The sequence below is a fragment of the Agelaius tricolor genome, unplaced genomic scaffold, assembly GCF_023055355.1.
Source record: "Agelaius tricolor isolate 1412-34295 unplaced genomic scaffold, bAgeTri1.0.p SCAF_4, whole genome shotgun sequence".
Taxonomy (NCBI): Eukaryota; Metazoa; Chordata; class Aves; order Passeriformes; family Icteridae; genus Agelaius; species Agelaius tricolor.
The window spans coordinates 6,285,419-6,304,951 of NW_027269264.1; the positions used below are offsets into that span (position 1 = coordinate 6,285,419).

The window sequence follows — 19,533 nt, forward strand, 5'->3', positions numbered from 1 at the left end:
TGCACAAAGGGACAGGAATTAGAATAACTTATACATAGCAGATGTATAAGTTAAATCTATATATGAGTCTGTGGCCGTGCATTAACTCATGTAGTTTTGTTCAGAAAAGGCAGAATCAAGGGATTTTTCTACTCTCATAGTATTACTAGTATGTGTAATTCTGGGGTTTTTTAATCACTACCGCTGCTGCTCAGTAATTTGTTCAATTCAAAAGTGCAAAACAGACAAGCATGCATGATAAAACGCTGTTAGAGTGCTGACTTGCAAAAGACCACTAGTCTGACAGAGTTCACTTGACCACAACTTCCAACTCTGACAAAGAGCAGCTTCAGATGTCTAATATTCTTGTCTTCAAGACAGTGTGAAGATTTCCTGAAGAATTATCACCATTTCAGAGGAAAATAAACTACTCTTATTCCGGCCAGTGCTCCAACAGTGACACATACCTTCTCATAGTACTGGATGTTTTTATCTGCCATCCCCATGAGTAGCTGCCTAAAGTCTTGTCTTTTGTTGTTCTGCCATCTCTCCATATCTGCTTTCAAGTCAGCATTGAAACATTCTACTCGGTCTTGACATTTCTCAACATCTGCGGGTACCTGCAGCAAGATAAATGAGGATTAAAACTGTCAGTAAGCGTGCTAGATTGCTGAATTAGCTCAAACCTTACTGAGCAGAACTACAGAAGAAAGGGTAAGTTCACAAAGCAGTAGTTATCCTGAATCAACTGAGTTATGGCTGCAGGGAAAAAGCTATGGTTCTGAACTAGAGAGGATATGAGATTGTTTAATTTGTTTGTTGCTGTTTGAGGTGGGTGAGCGCTTGTGCTTGTCCATCTCTATGCCTGATATAGAGGCGTGGAGGAAGCACCTTTTAAAGGCACAGAAAAACCATTTGGCGTAAGTAGTGGTACTGAGGGTCACTTCCTAGTGCTCAAACTAAGCAGCTTAGCTCCACAGCAAGCTCTTCTGCTTCCCATTTACAGCTGCAGTAGGAATGTCCCAATTTACACCAGTGTGTATATAACAACAATATTTAGGTTTATCAAAAAAGGTGGGTAAGACACCTCGGTATTGACAACTGCAGAATAAAATTTCTAAGTCCTTAGTTTTTAGCTTCCACTTTTAACATTCCAGGCTTCCTGAACAAAATTTAACTGCGCAGCACTCGTGATCATCAACATGGGATTGGCTCATGGACTTTTAGGCTCAACAATGGACATGCAACCATGCAAAAGCAACAAACAACATCTTGAAGGACAGCCTGCTGCAAGCTGAGGTAGAGATTTAAATGAATTTTTGACAGTAGTCACTCGCCTACCTTTAGACCAACTCACTTAGTTGGTCTAAAGGTACACACACTTTAGACCAACTAAGTTGGTGTTCTTTGCTTATGTTTTAACTAATATAATGTATATCACCAGGCAAATACAGGAATAATTTACTAGTGTTTCCTCAAGCAGGAAAGACGAACACCTTTTTTTCCCTTCTCACTGCTGCATGGTCCACACAGACAGGAATGCTGTAAGGACATGCAGACTAAGCCCATGAGCTCAGAAGAAGAAACTCCTGAATCCTGGTACCAAAGTGAGAGGTGAACATTTGCTCTGGAAGCTGTGACTTGTACGAAGGCAAAATACAGAATGAAGAACATTTGAAGAACTTTGGGATAGCTCCTCTCGTACTTGATACTTTATTAGTAAACTTGGAGGAGTGTGAAAGAAGGAAGAGGATTAACAGACTACATAAGAAGCTTTTCATGGATACTTACATGAAGTTTGAGGTGGGCTACTATCTTGCAGTTTGGCAAGGTACTCAATTTAGGCAGAAACACACTGACTGTGTTTCTGCTCCAGGACATGGATTAGGACTGATCACTTTATTACTCACAGAAGGTCTTACATCTGTTCTTCAATAAACCAACCTGTTTGACATGCAGGAGCTCTTTACACTCATGGGATTTGAGTTCCCCTTTATTCACACAACTGAATTTACGCTACAGGCAGCTTGGAGGTTCAGTAGATACTTTTTCTCACTGCCATGTCTGAGCACTATACCTATGGCTACAGAATTCACTCTGCTACAACTCCAGATGAAGTTTCCTCACAGGCTGCAGACAAGAACAACCAAGTCAGTGACTGTAAGATTTAGGGGATGCTCCCCTCAAGGCATGCATGCCTTGCATCATAAGTACTCTGCTATCTTAATGGGGAAATCTAGGCTATCAAGAGAAATATTTATGAAGTCTGGAAGCAAAACCCTGTAAGATTTCCCAATCTAACTAACTTAGCTTCTAAGCACTCACCAGCTCCCTGCTTCTTCTGCCAGGATCTGAAACCACAATGAAGATATGTAGAAATCTGTTCTTTCTCACAGCAAGTCTCTGGCTGCTCAGGCTGAGAGGGCTGTATGAATTTAGAGCTACAGGGATAACCCAGTGGTCAGGAGATGTGTCATGTGTGCTCTCATTAAGAACAACAACAGCTAACTCCAACTAAGTCTCCAAAGACATCATGAAAATAGTGTCTGCACATGCAGCAGTCCTATCTGGGTGTGCAAATGCCTTACCTTACAAACTGCAGCTTCCTAGTACATAAATTGCCATTCAGTAGTTACGACAAAATTTTAAGTTAATTAACAGCATTTAAGCACTTTATATCAGTGAAAACTCAAATGCAGAGATTTATATGTTTGTCATCAAATTTAGCCCAAGCTGAAGCATCAAAGCTGATACTTTTATCTCTTTTTACCAATGGAGACACTAAATATTAGCTAACAACTAAGAACCAGGAAGACAGTAGATTGGACTCAGGGAAAATGCTACTTCTTTACTGATACCTGCTCTCAACTACTTAATAGCTCAAAAACCCCTCAAACTTGTTGCTGAAACTCCAACACACTCTTAAAGGGGCCAGGACTATTTTAGTAGTCAATTTCAACTGATGAGAGAGGTACACGCAGGCAAGAACTAAGCATAAAGTTGTACATATGTGATACAAAGTTCTGCATCTGCATCTAATCCTCTTCACAATGATTCTGTTCTCTTAAAATCTAAGCTTGCCTAATATCTGTAATTTGGTGTGCTCAATTACAAACAGCATGTCCACTTTAAAACTCTTCTATATCAGCATTACCAAGTAGCAAATGGTCCAAAAGTACAACAAATCCAGCATTAATTAGACAACCAATCTTTGCATAAGATATTTCTACCTTCCTAGCTCTTGGGAAACAGTTATTTATTACAAGGCCTTTTTCCCCCACCTTCTACTTCAAGTTCTGCACTGCCATATTTACTGTTCCCATAGATCACCACACTTCAAAGCCTTGAGGTAGACAGAATAAAACAGATCATCAGAGGCAAACTTCATCTCACTAAAACAAAACCACACCCATTCTTTATTGTGCTGGTTAGATTACTGCAAAATCAGCTCCAGCATGGGTCAGAAATGGGTGAGAGGCATTTCACCACTGCACATGTTAGAAACTGAAAGGCTGCAGACACCACACAAACACCATGATGCTACTGGTAAACACCACCCACACTGCGGTGTAAGCCACTATGGTGGCTTTTGGTGTAAGCTTCAGCATTCTGAGCAGTAGCTGCTGACAAAGAGCCACAGAAGCACTACAAGCCTTCTGCACTCATAGGCCACTGAGCTCTAGGCTGATCTCACTGCCAGAACAATCTAATGGCCTGGTGAGCTCTGTGATGCCAGGCTGGGTATGTGCACAGGAGTCCCAGAATGTCTTCCAGTGAGAGATTTTTAAGTAGTGATAGGCTTATCTTTCAAGATCTAAAAGAAGGCCTTTGATCTCTTAAAGTTTTGTTTGGGATCTTTTTACATAATTTCAACCAAATCAGCAAATATGCCAAGGAAGACAAACGCCATTCCACAACATGATCCTCTGTAGCACGGTGTGTTCTATACGGGTTTTATTGTAAAGTTGGTTATTTTTTATAAGTTAAGATTATGGTTTGGCCCTCGGTTCCCCCCATGCTCTCCCTCATAATGGTTTGTTCCTCCTGCCAGTTAGCTGTCCATCATTGTAACCACCCCCCCTTTATTTTGAGACTTTATTCTGTCAATCATCCCTTACTTAAGATATGATTTGTCTCCTGAGCCTTTTCCCTCCCCTGTGCCATTCTTATTGGTTCAGTTGTGTCCCTCGCTCCTCCCCTGGGCTTCGTTCATTGGTTCCCTTGTGTCTCCTCCCGTCACGCCCATCCCCTTTATCAGTGCCTCCCCAACGGTCATTCTCTGACACCGTCACTGGCCCCGCCTGGGTCAGTAAAACGCCTTGGCATCCATAGGCGTGTCCGCTCCTTCCTTCCTTCACCTCAGTGCTTCGCAGTTCTGCTCACGCCTGCGTCACCACGTCGCAGACAGAGTCACTACTCGGGGATTCTCGCAGAGGACCTGGCAGTGGCGGGATTTGTGGTCTCCACCGGTCACTCTGGGAGCGGCTAGCCAGCACCCGTCAGCTCCTGTGGCCGCGGAAGCGAGACTGCAGCCCTCTGCCAGCTTTTAGTTTCCAGCATGTCATAGAGCCAGGAGACCTTGCTGAATGTAAGATATGCTTCTAGGCACAGCTCTGAGCTCTTACAGGTAATGACACATCCTCCAGCTGGAAAGATTCTGAAAACCCCACAGACAGTATTTTGTGAACTATGCAAGGAGTTCTACACAGTTTGTTCAACTTCATCTTGTAAATGACACAAACTACTTATGTTACAAAAAGGTAAAACAGTTGCCAAAAAATATTCTGATACTCTGAAGAGAAGATGTAAGTATGCAAAAAAGTATTCCAAAAGTTATTCAAAATAATCCCTCCGAGGTATGAGATCCAAAGGACTTTTAACATGCGCAAGATTGGTACAGTGAAATGTCTAAGAACCAGCTTGCTGGATATGCTAGGTTTAGTTCCCTCCATCCTAGATAAAACTGCTAGCTCCTGTTTATACAAAGCTACACTGAGGAAGTAGAGTGTATACCACACCAGCCAGCAGAGGGACACGTCGTAGACCCAAATACAAGAGCACCACAAAACACCTAGTACACCACTATTTTTATAGCCACAAGATCAGAAAAACACTTTAGCATTTCTGTGCTCTCATACTCTTCAGTTTCTTAGGTTCAAAATATTATGTGAACCTACTGTAGAGTGAACATTATTGTATAGTAGTCATAATACTGGAAAGTCACCCATTAATTATTAACACAAATACAAGGGAAACCAAAAACCTCCAAACAGAGGAAGGGAACAAACCCTATTGCCATCATCAGTTAAAGCTGCAATGATTTAAGAAAAGGCTCTTGCACTGTGTTTCATGCAGAAGCGGGTGGCAGCATAAGCATGTCAGTTCACAGCTTTGCTTTTGCATGGTGCCCAGCCAAAACCTGTCATCAAGTGATGCATGGTGCAATCTCTGTTCAGCATCATGCAGGTAGAGCTCCCTAGCAGAAATGGCAAAATAAGGAGTTTTCCACAGCCAAACCCAGGGTTCTGCAACAATACAGTTTCACAGTGCCAGGGATAGGACTTTAACTCAGTGAGCTGGCATACTGCTGAGTCACCAGGGACTGTTCCACCACTGCTTTGTTAACCTGTCACTGAACAGTCCAACTGACTGCTGTCTGTTGTTGAAGTGTTACAGAGTCATCCTGCTCTGAACTGTGAGAGATCAGTACTTCAGAAGTTGTTAGACAAGTTACATATATTTATACTTAGGTTTTATTTCACACCAGCTTGCCAACAACAAATTTCTGTTCTGCCAGAAACTGCTTAAACTGCAAAGAAGCCCCCAGATCCATGAAAAAAGCAAGTTCTGCTTCTCCATTCATTTCAGGAAGTATTGTAGTGCAAACTGTTTTTGTAGAGCAATTTTAAGTGCTAACCTTTGGACGGTCTTCTCTTTTCAAGGCTACTGCTTCCAGTTTTGCTTCATACTCCGCTTGAACTTGGTCCCTTTTCTTCAAAACATTCTATGGGCAAGAGAAAAGAGAGCTGTGAAGGGATCCTCTTGTTCTTTCCCCCAGGCCACAAGAAACTCTAAAGTGATACATCTTCAGTGCTAAGTAAGCCCAAAGTCAGACTTCCAGATATACTCTGTCCTGTTTTACAGCATTTAGGGAGTAGCTTTTAATAATGAGCAGCACTTGCTGGCAGGGGCATATAAAATTAAACATTTGGATAAGCTGGAGGCATGCAATATAGAAGCAATCATGAAACCACTAATATAATCCTGAGCAAGTAAATTTAATTAATCAGTTGACCTATTACTACCATGAAAAGGATACAAACAAAAACATGAAAGCTGACAAGGACTAATGTAAAGTTTTGGATATCCTCAAGCAGCAGACAGACAACAGCATTGGCTAAGAGACAGGAAGACCATCACAGAAGGTATTACAAATCCCTTTTCACTTGCAAAGACTCTTCAGAATCCTTTTAAGCAAGCTGTCACATTCCAGTGTTAGAGCAAAAGCAAGCCTTTATTTTAGATCAGCTGGAGGCGGGGGGGGGGGGGGGGAGGTTAGTTGTTGGTTTAATTAAAAAAAAAAATAAAATTATGAAAAGAACAATTTACATGAAAAGCACTGGACTGCCTGAGAGAGCTTCTCAAGCAGTAAACATCTTATTGACAGAGTATTTTCAAAATAGAGAGGCAAAGATGCTACCCTTAGTTTGTACTATATCCACAAAGAACTTCACCAAGTTTATATTACAATCTTACAGTTTGAAAAGAACCACAGGAATTAGTCTTTCTAAAAAATAAACAGCTTCGTGTCTGCAAGAGCAGGCAACTTACCACTTCAGGTACACTGAAGTGGTACACCACAAAGAAACAACTCGTATTTTTAAATTACTCTGTCCATGCAAAGTTATTATTAAAAGTGCTCAGAGGGGAGTCAACCAACACTCTCTGTAAGTTTGAAATTCTCTTGCAGCTAACTTGGCTTTGAGTCTTCCCTTCGGACATCCAGAAGGAATTGTCCCATTAGGACACCAAGTAGTAACTACTCATTGCAACACGTCCAGACAAGGCTCGTAACACATGACTAGTTATGTGCAGTGCTGCCTACTGAAACATGTTTCTAAAAAAGTAACTCCTCTAACAGCCACTCTAGATCTAATTAAGAGCAACTAAGGACGTACATATATCTACTAATCATCATCCCTCTCCTCCTTCTTAAGCCAAGAGAAGGTCACCAATGCAGCTGCTCTAGAGTAGGGATGTTCAATCCATTATAAATGGGAATGGCACTCCATCCACAAAGCTACTATTAGATTAGTCAATAAAAAGAGGGCAAACCTGAAGAATTCACCTTCAAGAGCTCAACTCTCCCTTTTGTTCCAAAAAGGATGAAGAATCATACCACTGGTTGTGTTTGGTTGAAAAACCGCAATACTGCCCCTTCTTTTTGGAATCTATGCAACTATCTGGGATGGCCTTTAAGTGATTGAGGTTACCAATGCAACAAAAGTCTGAGAGATTTAATAGATATTTCTACTTTGTATTGCCTCTTGAACCTGAATCAACTGAAATTTCTTCTGTGAAAAACAACTGCCTCCAGCAATTGTATTTTGCCTTTAGAAGCCTGGAGTTAGTGCAGGAAGCCGAATCTCTACCAGGAGTAGCCAATGATTAACAGTTATTGGCAAACTGGATTCAAAGAACAGGTGTCTTAATTCCCCTTAAGCGCTCAAGTCCACCTACTGGGGACCACTAATAATGAGCTTGTGAATATGGTTTTAAGTATCCAGTAATGGCTGACCTGTAGGTAATGAAAAAAATATTGCCCTCCCTTTCACTTGTCTCGTATTTTCCTCTGGCACCTTTAAGCAATCTCTCTGTTCTAGATTGATGCCTTGATGCTTTAGCAGCAATTATGAAAAGCTCTGCATCAAGTATCCTCAAAATTACCACAGACCATGCAATACTCATTAAGGCCTCACTCAGAGGGAAAAAAAGTTTTTTTTAAAAAAAAAGTTGGAAGAAACCAAACTCAAAACTAAAAAACCTCAATCAACACACTTCAGTTATTTCAGGCCAGAACTATACCAGTGGTATCTTAACACGAAAGACTTAGCCTAGTTTCAGCAGGTCCTTCACCATTTTGTATTTAGTTGAAACATTCCACCTGGGCCCACACAGAGCTTTCAGGGGCTTGCCATCAGCCTCTTACCTCAAATTTAAATTTCAATCCTGCTTGCACACTCCATAGCTTCCTACTGTGACTAAACATCACAAGAGGATCTCTAGTTACTCCATGCCCTTAAGGACACAGTTACCTACTAGTGTGGTGCTTGCTTTAAACATGCCTTAAAAGTAATGTCCAAGAACACCCCGGGGGATCACGTCACATGATAAACCTTTATAGCAATGTTGAGCAAACAGAAGTCATGTAACATCCTAGTATCTGCACTGAATCGTGTATAGGAGATTTTGTCCTCTGCACATGCCTCCCAGGGCAACACCAATGTACATCAGCAAATGTGGTACCATGTTTGCTGACAAGGGCCTCGCTGCACCAGGAACTGAGACATCACCTTGACATGTAATAGAAACCACAGAATACCAGGCTGGAAGAGACCTCAAGGATTAGCTCATCCTACCCTTCTTGGCAAAAGACAAGATGGATCAGCACCCTGTCCAGCTGGATCTTAAATGTGTCCAGTGTTGGGGAGTCCACCACTTCCCTGGAGACATTATTCAAAAGGATGATTGTTCTCATTGTGAAAATTCTCCTCTTGTGTTTAATGAAAATGTCCCCAAGAGTAATTTGCACTGACTGTCCCCGTTTTTCCATGGGTCTTCTTGTGAAAAGGGAGCTTTAATCATATTTGTACTCAATCATTAAATACTAGTAGGTGGTGATAAGATTTTCCCTAAGCCTTCTTCCTCAAGGTTGAACATACCCAGCTCTCTCAGCCTTTCCTCATACAGCAGTCTTCTCAGTCCCTTGACCATCTCGGGTCCTCTTCCAGACCCTCTTCAGCTTATCCACATCTTTTTGTGTGCAGCAGGGATAAAAACTGAAGACAGTTGTGGCCTAACCAGTGCTGAGCAAGGCAAGTAATTTGGAAAGGGTCGGTCTCTTCCAGATACTACCAGCACACATTTTAACTCAAGGACACAACACCAGCTTCTGCCCTGTTCTGCAAATCTTTCAAACAAATCCAGAGGCTAGGCTTCCCTCGAAACAACCAATTTTCTATTCAAGCAGAACTACTGGGGTGCAGTTCCCTCAGGCTCTTCTCCTTAGGTACAACAGTGCTCCTGAAGACATCAAGGCCTCTTTGTCTCTGAACAGTGACAATAATCTGGCAGTTCTTACTCAAGGGACATTCAGCTATGACTGCTCTATAGATCATGTTCCCACACCTACACCAGGGGTACAGTGTACAACAAAGAAAGCAAGGTTTCACTGAACTCCTAGTACCTGAGGAGTTACCTTCCATCAAGTACCCTGTGCAAAAGATATGCTCTGAAAGAACAAAACAGACTTTCATCTCACAAGCAGTCCTCACAGCAGCTGATGAAGAGGAATGCACTGCTAGTGAAGAGGACCACCCTTTCAACAGAAAGTCTCCTGCACTCCAAGGGTGCACTCCTTACTAACTTTGGTTACTTACTTAGCGTTACGGATTCTGCAAGGACAGTTCAGTAGCTGCTCACTTCAGAAACAGAAACAGGCTGATGTTTTCTAACAGAAGAAAACTGCACTTTGTAGAACCTGAGAGTTCAGTTTTGCTATTTGAGAAGAAAGGAAAATACAAACCGTCTGTCTTTGCTAATAATAGTTTTTGTTCTCGATTTCCAAATTTTTAGACTGAGTAAAGCTAATAAGATGTCCAAGCCAGACACTAAACAGCGTAATTCTTTAGAGCACTAGAAAGTCAAGTCAACAGTCTAAACAGTTCAAGCTAAAAAGCAAGGGTTTCTTTAGCTGAACAAGTACTTTAGACAGTAAAGTAAGTGTTGGCTTGGAGACAGTGCCATTCTAAAAGGGCTGTAAAAGACCAAAAGGAAGCCTAGGTGCAAGTCTGTAATGCCGCTCTGCCTGTGGTGAGTGGTGATTATCTGCCTAAAGTACCTCTTCAGCTGAAGAAACCCTGGCTTTCAGCTTAAAAAAATTTCCCCTGCTGTATTTTTGAAGAGCACCTCTCACAATTCAGCCTGCCCCTTCAGATGCCATCTTTGGTAGGTATTTTTAGCATCAAAAGCCAGATGTTCTGAGTTAAAGTATTTAATCACTAGCCTCACACTCTGTTTATTTATAATCACACTCCATCCACCTCCAATTCCTACAGTCCAAACATCCCAAGACAAGGCTTCTTACAGCTCACTCTGTTCAAGAAATACTTTACTGTTAATAGACCCATAGAGAAAATACAACTTATTCATGCTGGGGCCAAATCCATGGTGACAAAAGCAAAGAATATACCCAGAGAATTAGTGCAAAGCCACCTGCAAGAATACTTTAAACACAAAGATGTACAACTCCTGAAGCTGGGAAAAGATCACAAGAAAGTGTTTAAATTCTCAGTTTGAGAAGCATAGGATGACATTAAGACAGAGAAGGAATACCATGTAAGTAAGGACTACATGTAAGACTGTAAGTTTACGGTGGGCTATTAGATCTGTAAAGGAGTGCATATCACAGCCTTGTAACAGTTGTTCCAAATGATAAGTCTTCAGAAGGAACTTGTCTGCTAGTACCCCATAGTGGGACTGATACATACATATGGCACACATACTGTGCCACAGGCAAGTTGTGAAAAGCTCTGATGGATAAACTAAAGTCCTGGATATAATTTTTTAGTAAAGTTAACTCAGTAATTCTTTTCCCCATTAGATGTGATTGATTACCAACGCTCCATAACTTCAAGAGAATAAAACCCACATTAAAGTAGCTTTTATTATGTCTGCGTAAGCAGTAAAACATAAAGTTCTTAAAAATTATGAGTCACAGAATACCATCTTTAAGCAGTTACTTGGTATGCAGAACTTAACTGACATATCATGCCTAGGGTATAGGGATGACAGAGGAAGCAATATCTATCATTTGGACACATGGTTCTAAAATAAGGCACCCAACTCTGCTTCATACGAGTGATATAAACTGCTAATGCTGTAATTCCTGTTGGACCCCACAGTGACTCTCTAGTGAAGTAGTGAAGAGCTGAAGCACAACTAGCTTCAATTCAAAGAGAGATTCTAGGCAGCCACTGGAAGTCTCCTATAGAGTATCACCTGCCAAACCAATGAAGGGGCAACTCATTGGTTATTTATTGTAGGGTGCACATGTTGTGTACACCCTATAATATTGACCCTAGCTTGATTGAAGAGCAGAGCAGACAGATAATGCTATTCATGCAGTACCCTGCTATTAAACATACCTAATTGTGTTTTGACTATGAAAATATCCTCCTACTTAATGTATTACTTCCCCACTTTTCCCATGACCACCTTTTCTCACTGTTCAAAACAAATGAACTTGCTAATTCCAGGCAAACACGACAGCGCTTTCTGCCACAGGGCTCTCTTTACCTTCATGGACTCAGCATACAATATATATTCCCTAAGCACAGGCAGGAAGTCTTCTGTCATGTCCTCACTGAGTTCTTCAAGAGCTGTGCAGCAATTCCCAATACAGGCAGACACTCCTTCCAGTGGCTCTGATAGCTCAACCTCCAGCCCTCCCCAGGTTGAATAAACAGGTCCATATTCTCGTAGTTCCACCAAGTATTCTACAAGAGGCAGATGAAAAAATAGATTACAGAATAAGAGCAAGGCACAAAGATGAGCAAACACAAAATAGGTGAAATCACGCACAAATTTTGAATAACATTAATCCCCACAGGGAGTCAACGCTTACATTAGCTTCTTAATAGACTTAATAGAGCTCTGTGGCTGCACAGGTGACAGGTTCAAGTTGTCTCTTTCTTAACTTATGATTCCTACAGACTTCCAATACAAAGATTCTTGCACCTGTGCAGTAGCCAAGGTCAGTTTTTTAAACATACGTAAAACCTAACTCTACTAAGACAGACTCGTAAAGCTTGTATTCATCTAGGAATTCCATTTGTATTCCTCCAGGTGGAATCTACAGGTTATCCCACCTGTAATCTTTCAAAAATTTTTCAAAAAATTACTCCAGAAATCTTTCAAAAAATTACTCAACTTTAAAACAAGATTTAAATTGAGCTAATATCAGATACTGTGTTACTGTGTTTTGGGCCTTTCTAAAATCTGGAACAGGCATTAGATTTTGCCCTGTGTGTGACTTATTACAGGCCAGAATCATCAACACAAATTGTTATTATCATTATATCACCCAGAATAAGACACAGAACATTCAGACTGGAGTATTATGATGGAACATCCTGTCTCCTTACCCAGCTGTTCCTTGATGATCCGTTGTGCTATTCTATCAATGGTACCAAGCTTTAGAGAGAATGTGTCCAGATAATCCCCAATGGCTGCAAACTCCAGTGGCCGACTTCTTAATTTGTAGCCTCCTGTAACGTATTTGACAGACTCCCCCATCTTTGACAGCAAAGCCATTCCTTGCTTTTTGTAGGCATTAAGATCCTAGGAATTAAAATGAACAAACAAACAAACAACAAAAAAGAAACAAAAAAGAATATGTTTAGGAATACTCACTTATATGTTTAAATATTAATACAGTGAAGAATACTTTACAGTCAAGATCAAATCTTGTGAAAGCAACAGATTACATCTGACACACAGCCTTGAACAAAGGCTTTCTACAAGCAGTACAGTTGAGCACAGCTTCAAGGCTCCATGGAGATAAATTATCCAGGAGAATAGTATGAAGTACATTAGAAATAAACAAGTAGGCCAACTTTGCATATGGCCATACTTTCCCATTTTCCTGTACTCTCACCAGGGAAGCAAGCTTATTAACAGTTCTGGTTCCACCAAAACATTTCACATCATTCATCTACACATACTTCTAAGTCAATACCAGTACAATACCGGTATTAATCAGATGCACCAGCTGGCTCTACTGACCTACTACAGAGCTACACACTGCACACCTATTTGGTAAGCAGCCTCCTCACTCCAGTTCTGTGGTCAAACAGGAGGCAGGTGAAGACTGCAAGCAGAAAAAATGCAGCGTGAGGAGACCAGCAAAACTTCTCTGCAAGAGAGACTGTAGCTCAGGCTGGGTCAGATGCATCCATATTGCTGCACAGAAAGTGTAAACCTCCTTCTCACTCCTTTACACATTTGCATAAACCAACTTTCAGATTATCTATGCTAACAAGACTGCTACTCTACAATTTTCATGGGATTTCACCTTAACAGTACACCAGAAAAAAATGGTTTTAGTTAGTCAAAACGCTGACAATGTTTCGTTTTATTTCTTCCAGCAGAGGTCAGTATTCAACATCTCAAAACAGACTCAGGAGCTATAGTTTGGTTGTCCTATAGAGCCTGAGGAAGAGATGTGTTCAGACCAAGTAGGCTGTAGAGATCAAGAATTCAGACGTATTACTACAGACGAGACTAAAAGCTTAAGAGACTAAAGTTTTTTCTTAAAAAAAAAACCCAAAAAACAAATAAAAAAATAGCCATCTTCAAAACATGTACTATGGTATTCCTTCCCAGTACTTAATGTAAGTCAAATGTAAGCCTGATTAAGAAAACCTGACGTCTTAGCAGTTAGTGTAATTTTCAATTATGTTTGCATTTAAATGCAATTTGATTTTTTCTTTCCACATGTCATCAGTATGAGCTACAAGCAGGCATCAGAAAAGATCCTTGAACTCAAAATTATTCACTCACTCTCTCAAGCATTCTGGTATGTTACAGGTCCAAAGAGGGAATATGAAGAAACATTGGTCTCTCTTCTTCAACCAGGAGGTGATCTTACAACTTCCTGTAGTAACTAAATTCTGAAATCCTAGTACACTGAACTGACACCTCACTGCTCCACTAGACCAGGTTCAAACATTAGAACCATTCAGCAGAACAGGCATCCTTTCCCCAGGATGCTCTGTAATCTCAAGGCAAACTCTTCCTAAAGCAGAGGATGAAGCCCTTGACATTCATTTTGCAGGGATGGCAGAAGACAAATAGAGCAGCTAAGAAAGCTGCATTGTGTTTGGACAGATCAAAAGAGGAACTAGCTATAAGACATTTAAACAAATTCTGCATTTCTGGCTTGTTTCAGTGGTTAATTTCACCATGGAGGGGAAATAAAAACACTGGAATTTGATTATTAACAGCAAGCGAAGCATGAACCTGAAGTGAGCTCAAACATCACATTTAAGTGAGCTAGATTAATGTGACTTTGGAAGGGCATACCTTTACAGCACTTCTCACCTATCTGGTAAAACCCAAGCATAGCTGCAAGTCCTCCTAGTCTTATTTGGAATGCAGTTCTAAAGAAAGCCAAAGAAAATTGCACTATTCCTGCATGAGTCATGCAGAAGAGATGCATGAAATTGTTGGCTGAGAACAAACAAGAATGAGGCCTCCATGCTTAGTTTTGAGGGCATCAAGTGCAAGCAGTATAAAAAGAACAGACAAGATAAAAAGTCAAGAAATTCATAAGCTTTTGTGCAAGGGAGACTCTTCTTCCTCTCCCCCTTCCCTCCTCCCCAAAAGAGGATTTTAAAGTCTACAGTTTTCTGAATTTTTATTCTCTCTTGCATAATAGGATTACATGCTACAAAACAAGAAAGTCTGGAGAATTCAATTTATCAATCTGCAGAGAGGATTCCTCTTCCCTTCAAGCACAGGGAACCCATACTGTTGTCACACACAAGGGTCTGTCACACACAATAGTCAGAGTGCCCAATAACCCTCTGGAGGAAGTGGAAGCTCTGATCTGCTCATGTAGTTTTGTTAATGCCTTTTTACCCTCATTTCAGAAGGGACTGCAAAGGTCAACAACTGTATTCGAAAGTTACTGGCTTACCTTAGCTGTGAGAAAGACGTTGAAGTGCTCATTAAAAGACAACACTGGGTGATCAGTTATTCTCTTCAAGAACTTGTCTAACGCTTTCCTCCTTGTCTCCACAAACTCTTCCGAAAAGCGATCAACAACACCCTTCACCACAAATTTTTCAGGAAGAGGCTGTCAGAGATAAGCAAACAGTACAAGATTCAAAAGACCAAAAACTTGCTTCTGTTTTGGAAATTTGGAAATAAACAAAGCAATCAAATTCCAGTCTTGACAGGAACTGAAACATTGTGTTTGTGAACAGGTACCATGCATCAGATGGGATGCAAGCTGTGCTCAAAATTATCCTTAAGCTGGTCTGGCTTAAAGCTAGCCATTCTACTGAATGGCTTCAGCTGAGAGACACACCAGGGAAGTCAAACAGTACTCACACTAAATACTTGTAGCATAGCTTAGATTGTTCTCCCTACTGCTATCCATATTCAAGATCCAGCTCTGAAGAGATGCCAGAAGAGCTGCATGCTATTTATAACAGAAGCACACATAACCACCACCCCCGCCACCAGCCAGTGCTGAAGCAAGGCTGCCCAGCCTCAGGAAACTCAGAAAATTGCACAATTCTACTTCCCACAAACCCTCTATGAACAATTTAGAGCTTTTGAACAGGGCCCTCCTGTAAAAGGCCAACAGCCTTAGTGAGAACACTGAGCAAAACCAAACCAGGGACTTGACACAGAAAATGGCTGGATCTTTTCTGAAGTGTGAGCGAGTACACCTGGTCATCTATCACAGCTGACTTTCCTGGGTATGTTTCTGTAAGTGACAAAAGCCTGATGATACATTCACTTTTACATCTTACTATTTTGCAGTTCATCTCTGCAGTTCAGTTTGACATGTAAGCCCAGACTATCTCCAGACTTGCTAGTTATACAGTCCCCCCTGTTACACTTGGATTACAGAATACACAGTACCACTTTGGATGAAAGGTAACTTTTTAAGCTGATGCATGGTTAATTTCATGCTTTTGTTCTGTCCAGACAGCATAGACTTCAAGATTAATATAAGTTTTAAAATTGTGCTTTACCTTTGTAGTCTAGAGACAGAACTGAGATCAGTTTACTGTCTTTTGAAAGAAAATATTAGAATGTCTCAGATCTTTTAAAAAGAAGTAATATCAGAAACTGAAGAGATGAAGAGGAACTCACAGTGAGGTTAGTTTTGACTTCCAAGTGTAGGCTGTCATGACACACTGCACTGATAAGACATTATCATTTGCTACAGCAAGATTTTAGGCAGAATCACTATATTGAGATTAGGAAGACAACTCCCTTTTGATAATTTGTTAAAACAGAAGGCTTTTAGGGATTCCAGTATCTATAATTATAAATACAGATAGTCTTAGATTGTCTTGAAACATCTTTTCAGAAAACACTTGAGCCAGTGCATCTGAAACCACCTTTAGCTTCTATACCTCATCTATTTCTAGACAATAAATACATAAAACATTCAGCAACCTCCCTACCATATCCCACATGAAGGAGATTATCAGGGGATTCTGTAATTGCTAACTTGTGCATAAACAGACAAAATCCTTTATCTCCCTTATTAACAGCACATCCTTTTACCTCCAGATTTTCTAGAACAAATGCACCTAAGATACTGGCTTGTTCTACAGCCAGTTCCATGTCCAGTATTACAGCTACTCATGCAAAGTTTTCTGTTCTGTCTGCAACAAATTCCTGGTAGGAGCAAAGCAGCTTGATTCCCCAGCTATGACTCACCTTCTGCTACTCGACTATTATTTACAGCCTTGCAGGCTTCAGGCAGAACTGGCTGCCTATTAGTGTACCCAAGAAGCAGAAGCTGAATTGTGATTGTTCCAGCTGTTCAGAGAATGGGACGTGAGAAAACAGTATGAGCATTTAAGACATTACACATGCCTCCACCTTATGCTCTCAAGCTCACTGTCTTTCTTTTCACTACTGTTCACTAAACATATTTGCTGGAAGTTAGTGGTGTCACATGATTTTGTGAAGTACTTCTTATCTCTGAAACACTCAGCTATTATTCCACTTGAGGCAAGTCCTAGCATAATTAAGGACTTAAACAGCGCTCAACCATAGAGCAACCTAACAATACTTCTCACACAGCCTACTCCTTGCTGAGGGAGGGAGGGCAGAGAAACTTCCACCCCATCACCCACCCCAGGCAAGCTAAAGTATGCTAGTAGTGTTGCTATTTCCTGCCAATTCAATTCCTGCGGGGCTTTTTAAATGTCTTTGTTTAAAAGGACTGAAGGCAGTGATCTCAAAGGTTTCCTATACCTACGTATAAGGTAGTACTAACCTCACATCAAATAAGGTGGTCAGATCACCAGTTTCAGCAACAATGGGTGCAGTAGTTTAGCTAATCTTATTAGGCAAGCTTCTACCTACTGAAGGCATGCAATAGCTACCAAACCAGAGGCTGAGACTTCCAAGTCAGTGCTATTACATGTCAGTGCTATTAAACGTTTGCACAAGCAGTTTTAAATTACTTTGTAAAACCAGCTCAAAAGGCCATCTTGAAAACTGAGACTAGAACCTGAAGTACCTGTGGCTTTTCATAATTCCTAGATACTTTGAAATACAGATGTAATAATTGAGTAAACAGATTAAATGTATTCTATTTATGTCACAGCTACTGTAGTCAGCACATGTATTGCCCTGCGGGAGGTTGACAAAGCTTACCTCTCAGGTGTGCCACTCAAGGAAAGCCTAAGCTTCCTAACTAGTCAGGAACGGGAAGCGAAACAGAATAAAGTACTGTTTTTTAAACCTAGACACATTGCATCCAAATATTACCCTTGGAAGACAGATGCACAACTGTCCTTAACAGCAGATTCTTGCTTAGTACCTACGGGAATAAGATGTGTTGGCTGAGACTCTTCCAGCTTGTTTCTCAACCAGTCGAAGTCTTGGTACCGCCGACGGACAGAATACTCCGGCAAATCAAATTCTGCTCGTGTGGTCTGGAAAAGAACAGGATATAATTAGTGTGCAGCAACTTCAGAGCTTAGCAGCAAATGCAGTACAGCCATCTCTGGCAAGGGTGAAGCCAGACAAGCCTTGCAGGGGGGTGTTAATCCCCAAAATTTTGCAGCCAGCATGAGAGAAAGATCCCCTGGTCTTCCAAGCAGTGGAAAAGTAGCAATATGAAAAATGATTGCTTAGAGCTGATGTGTTAAGATCTATTTGAAGTTCATTACATGTTCTGCCCTCATCATGGTAGAAGTCTGTAGAGCAGAAGCACTGTGCACCACATAACTCTCTTGGTAGTTACAAGATTGCAAAGACTGTATGAGATATTCATTGCGAGGACAAGACTATTTTAACCATCAAGAATTAAAAGTAAAGGTGTTTACTGATTTGTTTATTCTATGACATGCACTATCCACAGGTGAAAAAGTGTTTCACCACTGTCTTGTATTCTAAGACTGATGGGCTTATCACACTCCAAGGTGAAAAGATGAGAATATAAGCTACCGCAAGGTTTGATGGACCATTTTTGTTGACTTCCAAGATGAAGAAACAAGTCTGCTTATGTGTATGTCCAATTAGATATATTAGTACATTAAATTAAACTTTTCCTTCTTTAGGGCAAGGTCACTACAAGTTTGAGGGGAAAAAAATAAGTATGCAGATAAACTGCTGGCAAGTGTTTTATCCAGTCTTTGAAGAGTCCATAACCTGGAAGGTTGATTGACTGTATGGGGCTGCTTGCACAGCATGTACTGCAACTGCCTAAAATCACTCGTGAAACCGTGTACCAACTAGGAGTGTCTGCTGAAGAGCCTGGCATTGCAGCAGCCCTGATTAGAAGGTAGATGGCCCTTGTAGTTATGTCCCTCTGAGAAGCACAGGCAGCTATACTTCAGTTACTTGCAGCATTATGTCCACCTTGCAATGCATGGCTTGCAGTGCCAGCACACTACATGCCTGCAGCCAGGCATCAAACCCAGCACACTCTGAGGAATACACGGCAACTCCAGCCTTGAGCTGGCATCGAGTCCAGCACCTGGTTGCTTTGCTAGTCCCAGCCAGTAGCAGCCTTTAAACGTCATCCACCTCTTCACTTGCTCTCTGAATGACTTTACCTCTTCAATTGCTGCATTTTACTCCTACCAATCACCACTGGGGATCCTGTAAAAGTTCTATATATGAAATCTCTTTCTAGGGTGAACTCAGGAGCCTCAATATGGTATCAACAGCACAGTAGGTCTACAATACTGTAAGCAGCAAGCTGATGTGTCATTACCTATAAAATTGTTTGGATTCTAGTAAAGGAAGGCACAGACAGAAAAATAAATCAGGATCAGCTCCTCCCTTCTTTGACCTGCTAGCCATAATAAGCAATATAGAGGTTAGTCCATGGATTAACATAAAGAATCTTCATGAATTGGAGCAGTTTTGTTTGTAGATGAGGGACTACCAAGACCCCAATATCCACTGCAGATCTGTGCTTTACTCAGCTATGCACTTCTCAGAGTAACACCAGCTAATTTAACATCAAAGAGTGCCACACTATGAATGTGACTTCTGAGACTTCAT

At 41.0% G+C, this 19,533-nt stretch overlaps 1 protein-coding gene across 1 annotated transcript in view; it reads right to left on the bottom strand.

Annotated features, from left to right (window-relative positions):
- The window catches only part of SNX30 (sorting nexin family member 30), a 52,902-nt gene that overhangs the window by 6,617 nt on the left and 26,752 nt on the right, over positions 1-19,533 (bottom strand). Inside the window, exons 3-8 of the mRNA XM_071424442.1 lie at positions 17,844-17,954; positions 14,960-15,118; positions 12,405-12,600; positions 11,557-11,756; positions 5,897-5,983; positions 447-599 (exon numbers count right to left, since the gene is read on the bottom strand). Of these exons, the coding sequence (XP_071280543.1) occupies positions 447-599; positions 5,897-5,983; positions 11,557-11,756; positions 12,405-12,600; positions 14,960-15,118; positions 17,844-17,954 (906 nt within the window). The remainder of the gene's footprint in view (positions 1-446; positions 600-5,896; positions 5,984-11,556; positions 11,757-12,404; positions 12,601-14,959; positions 15,119-17,843; positions 17,955-19,533) is intronic.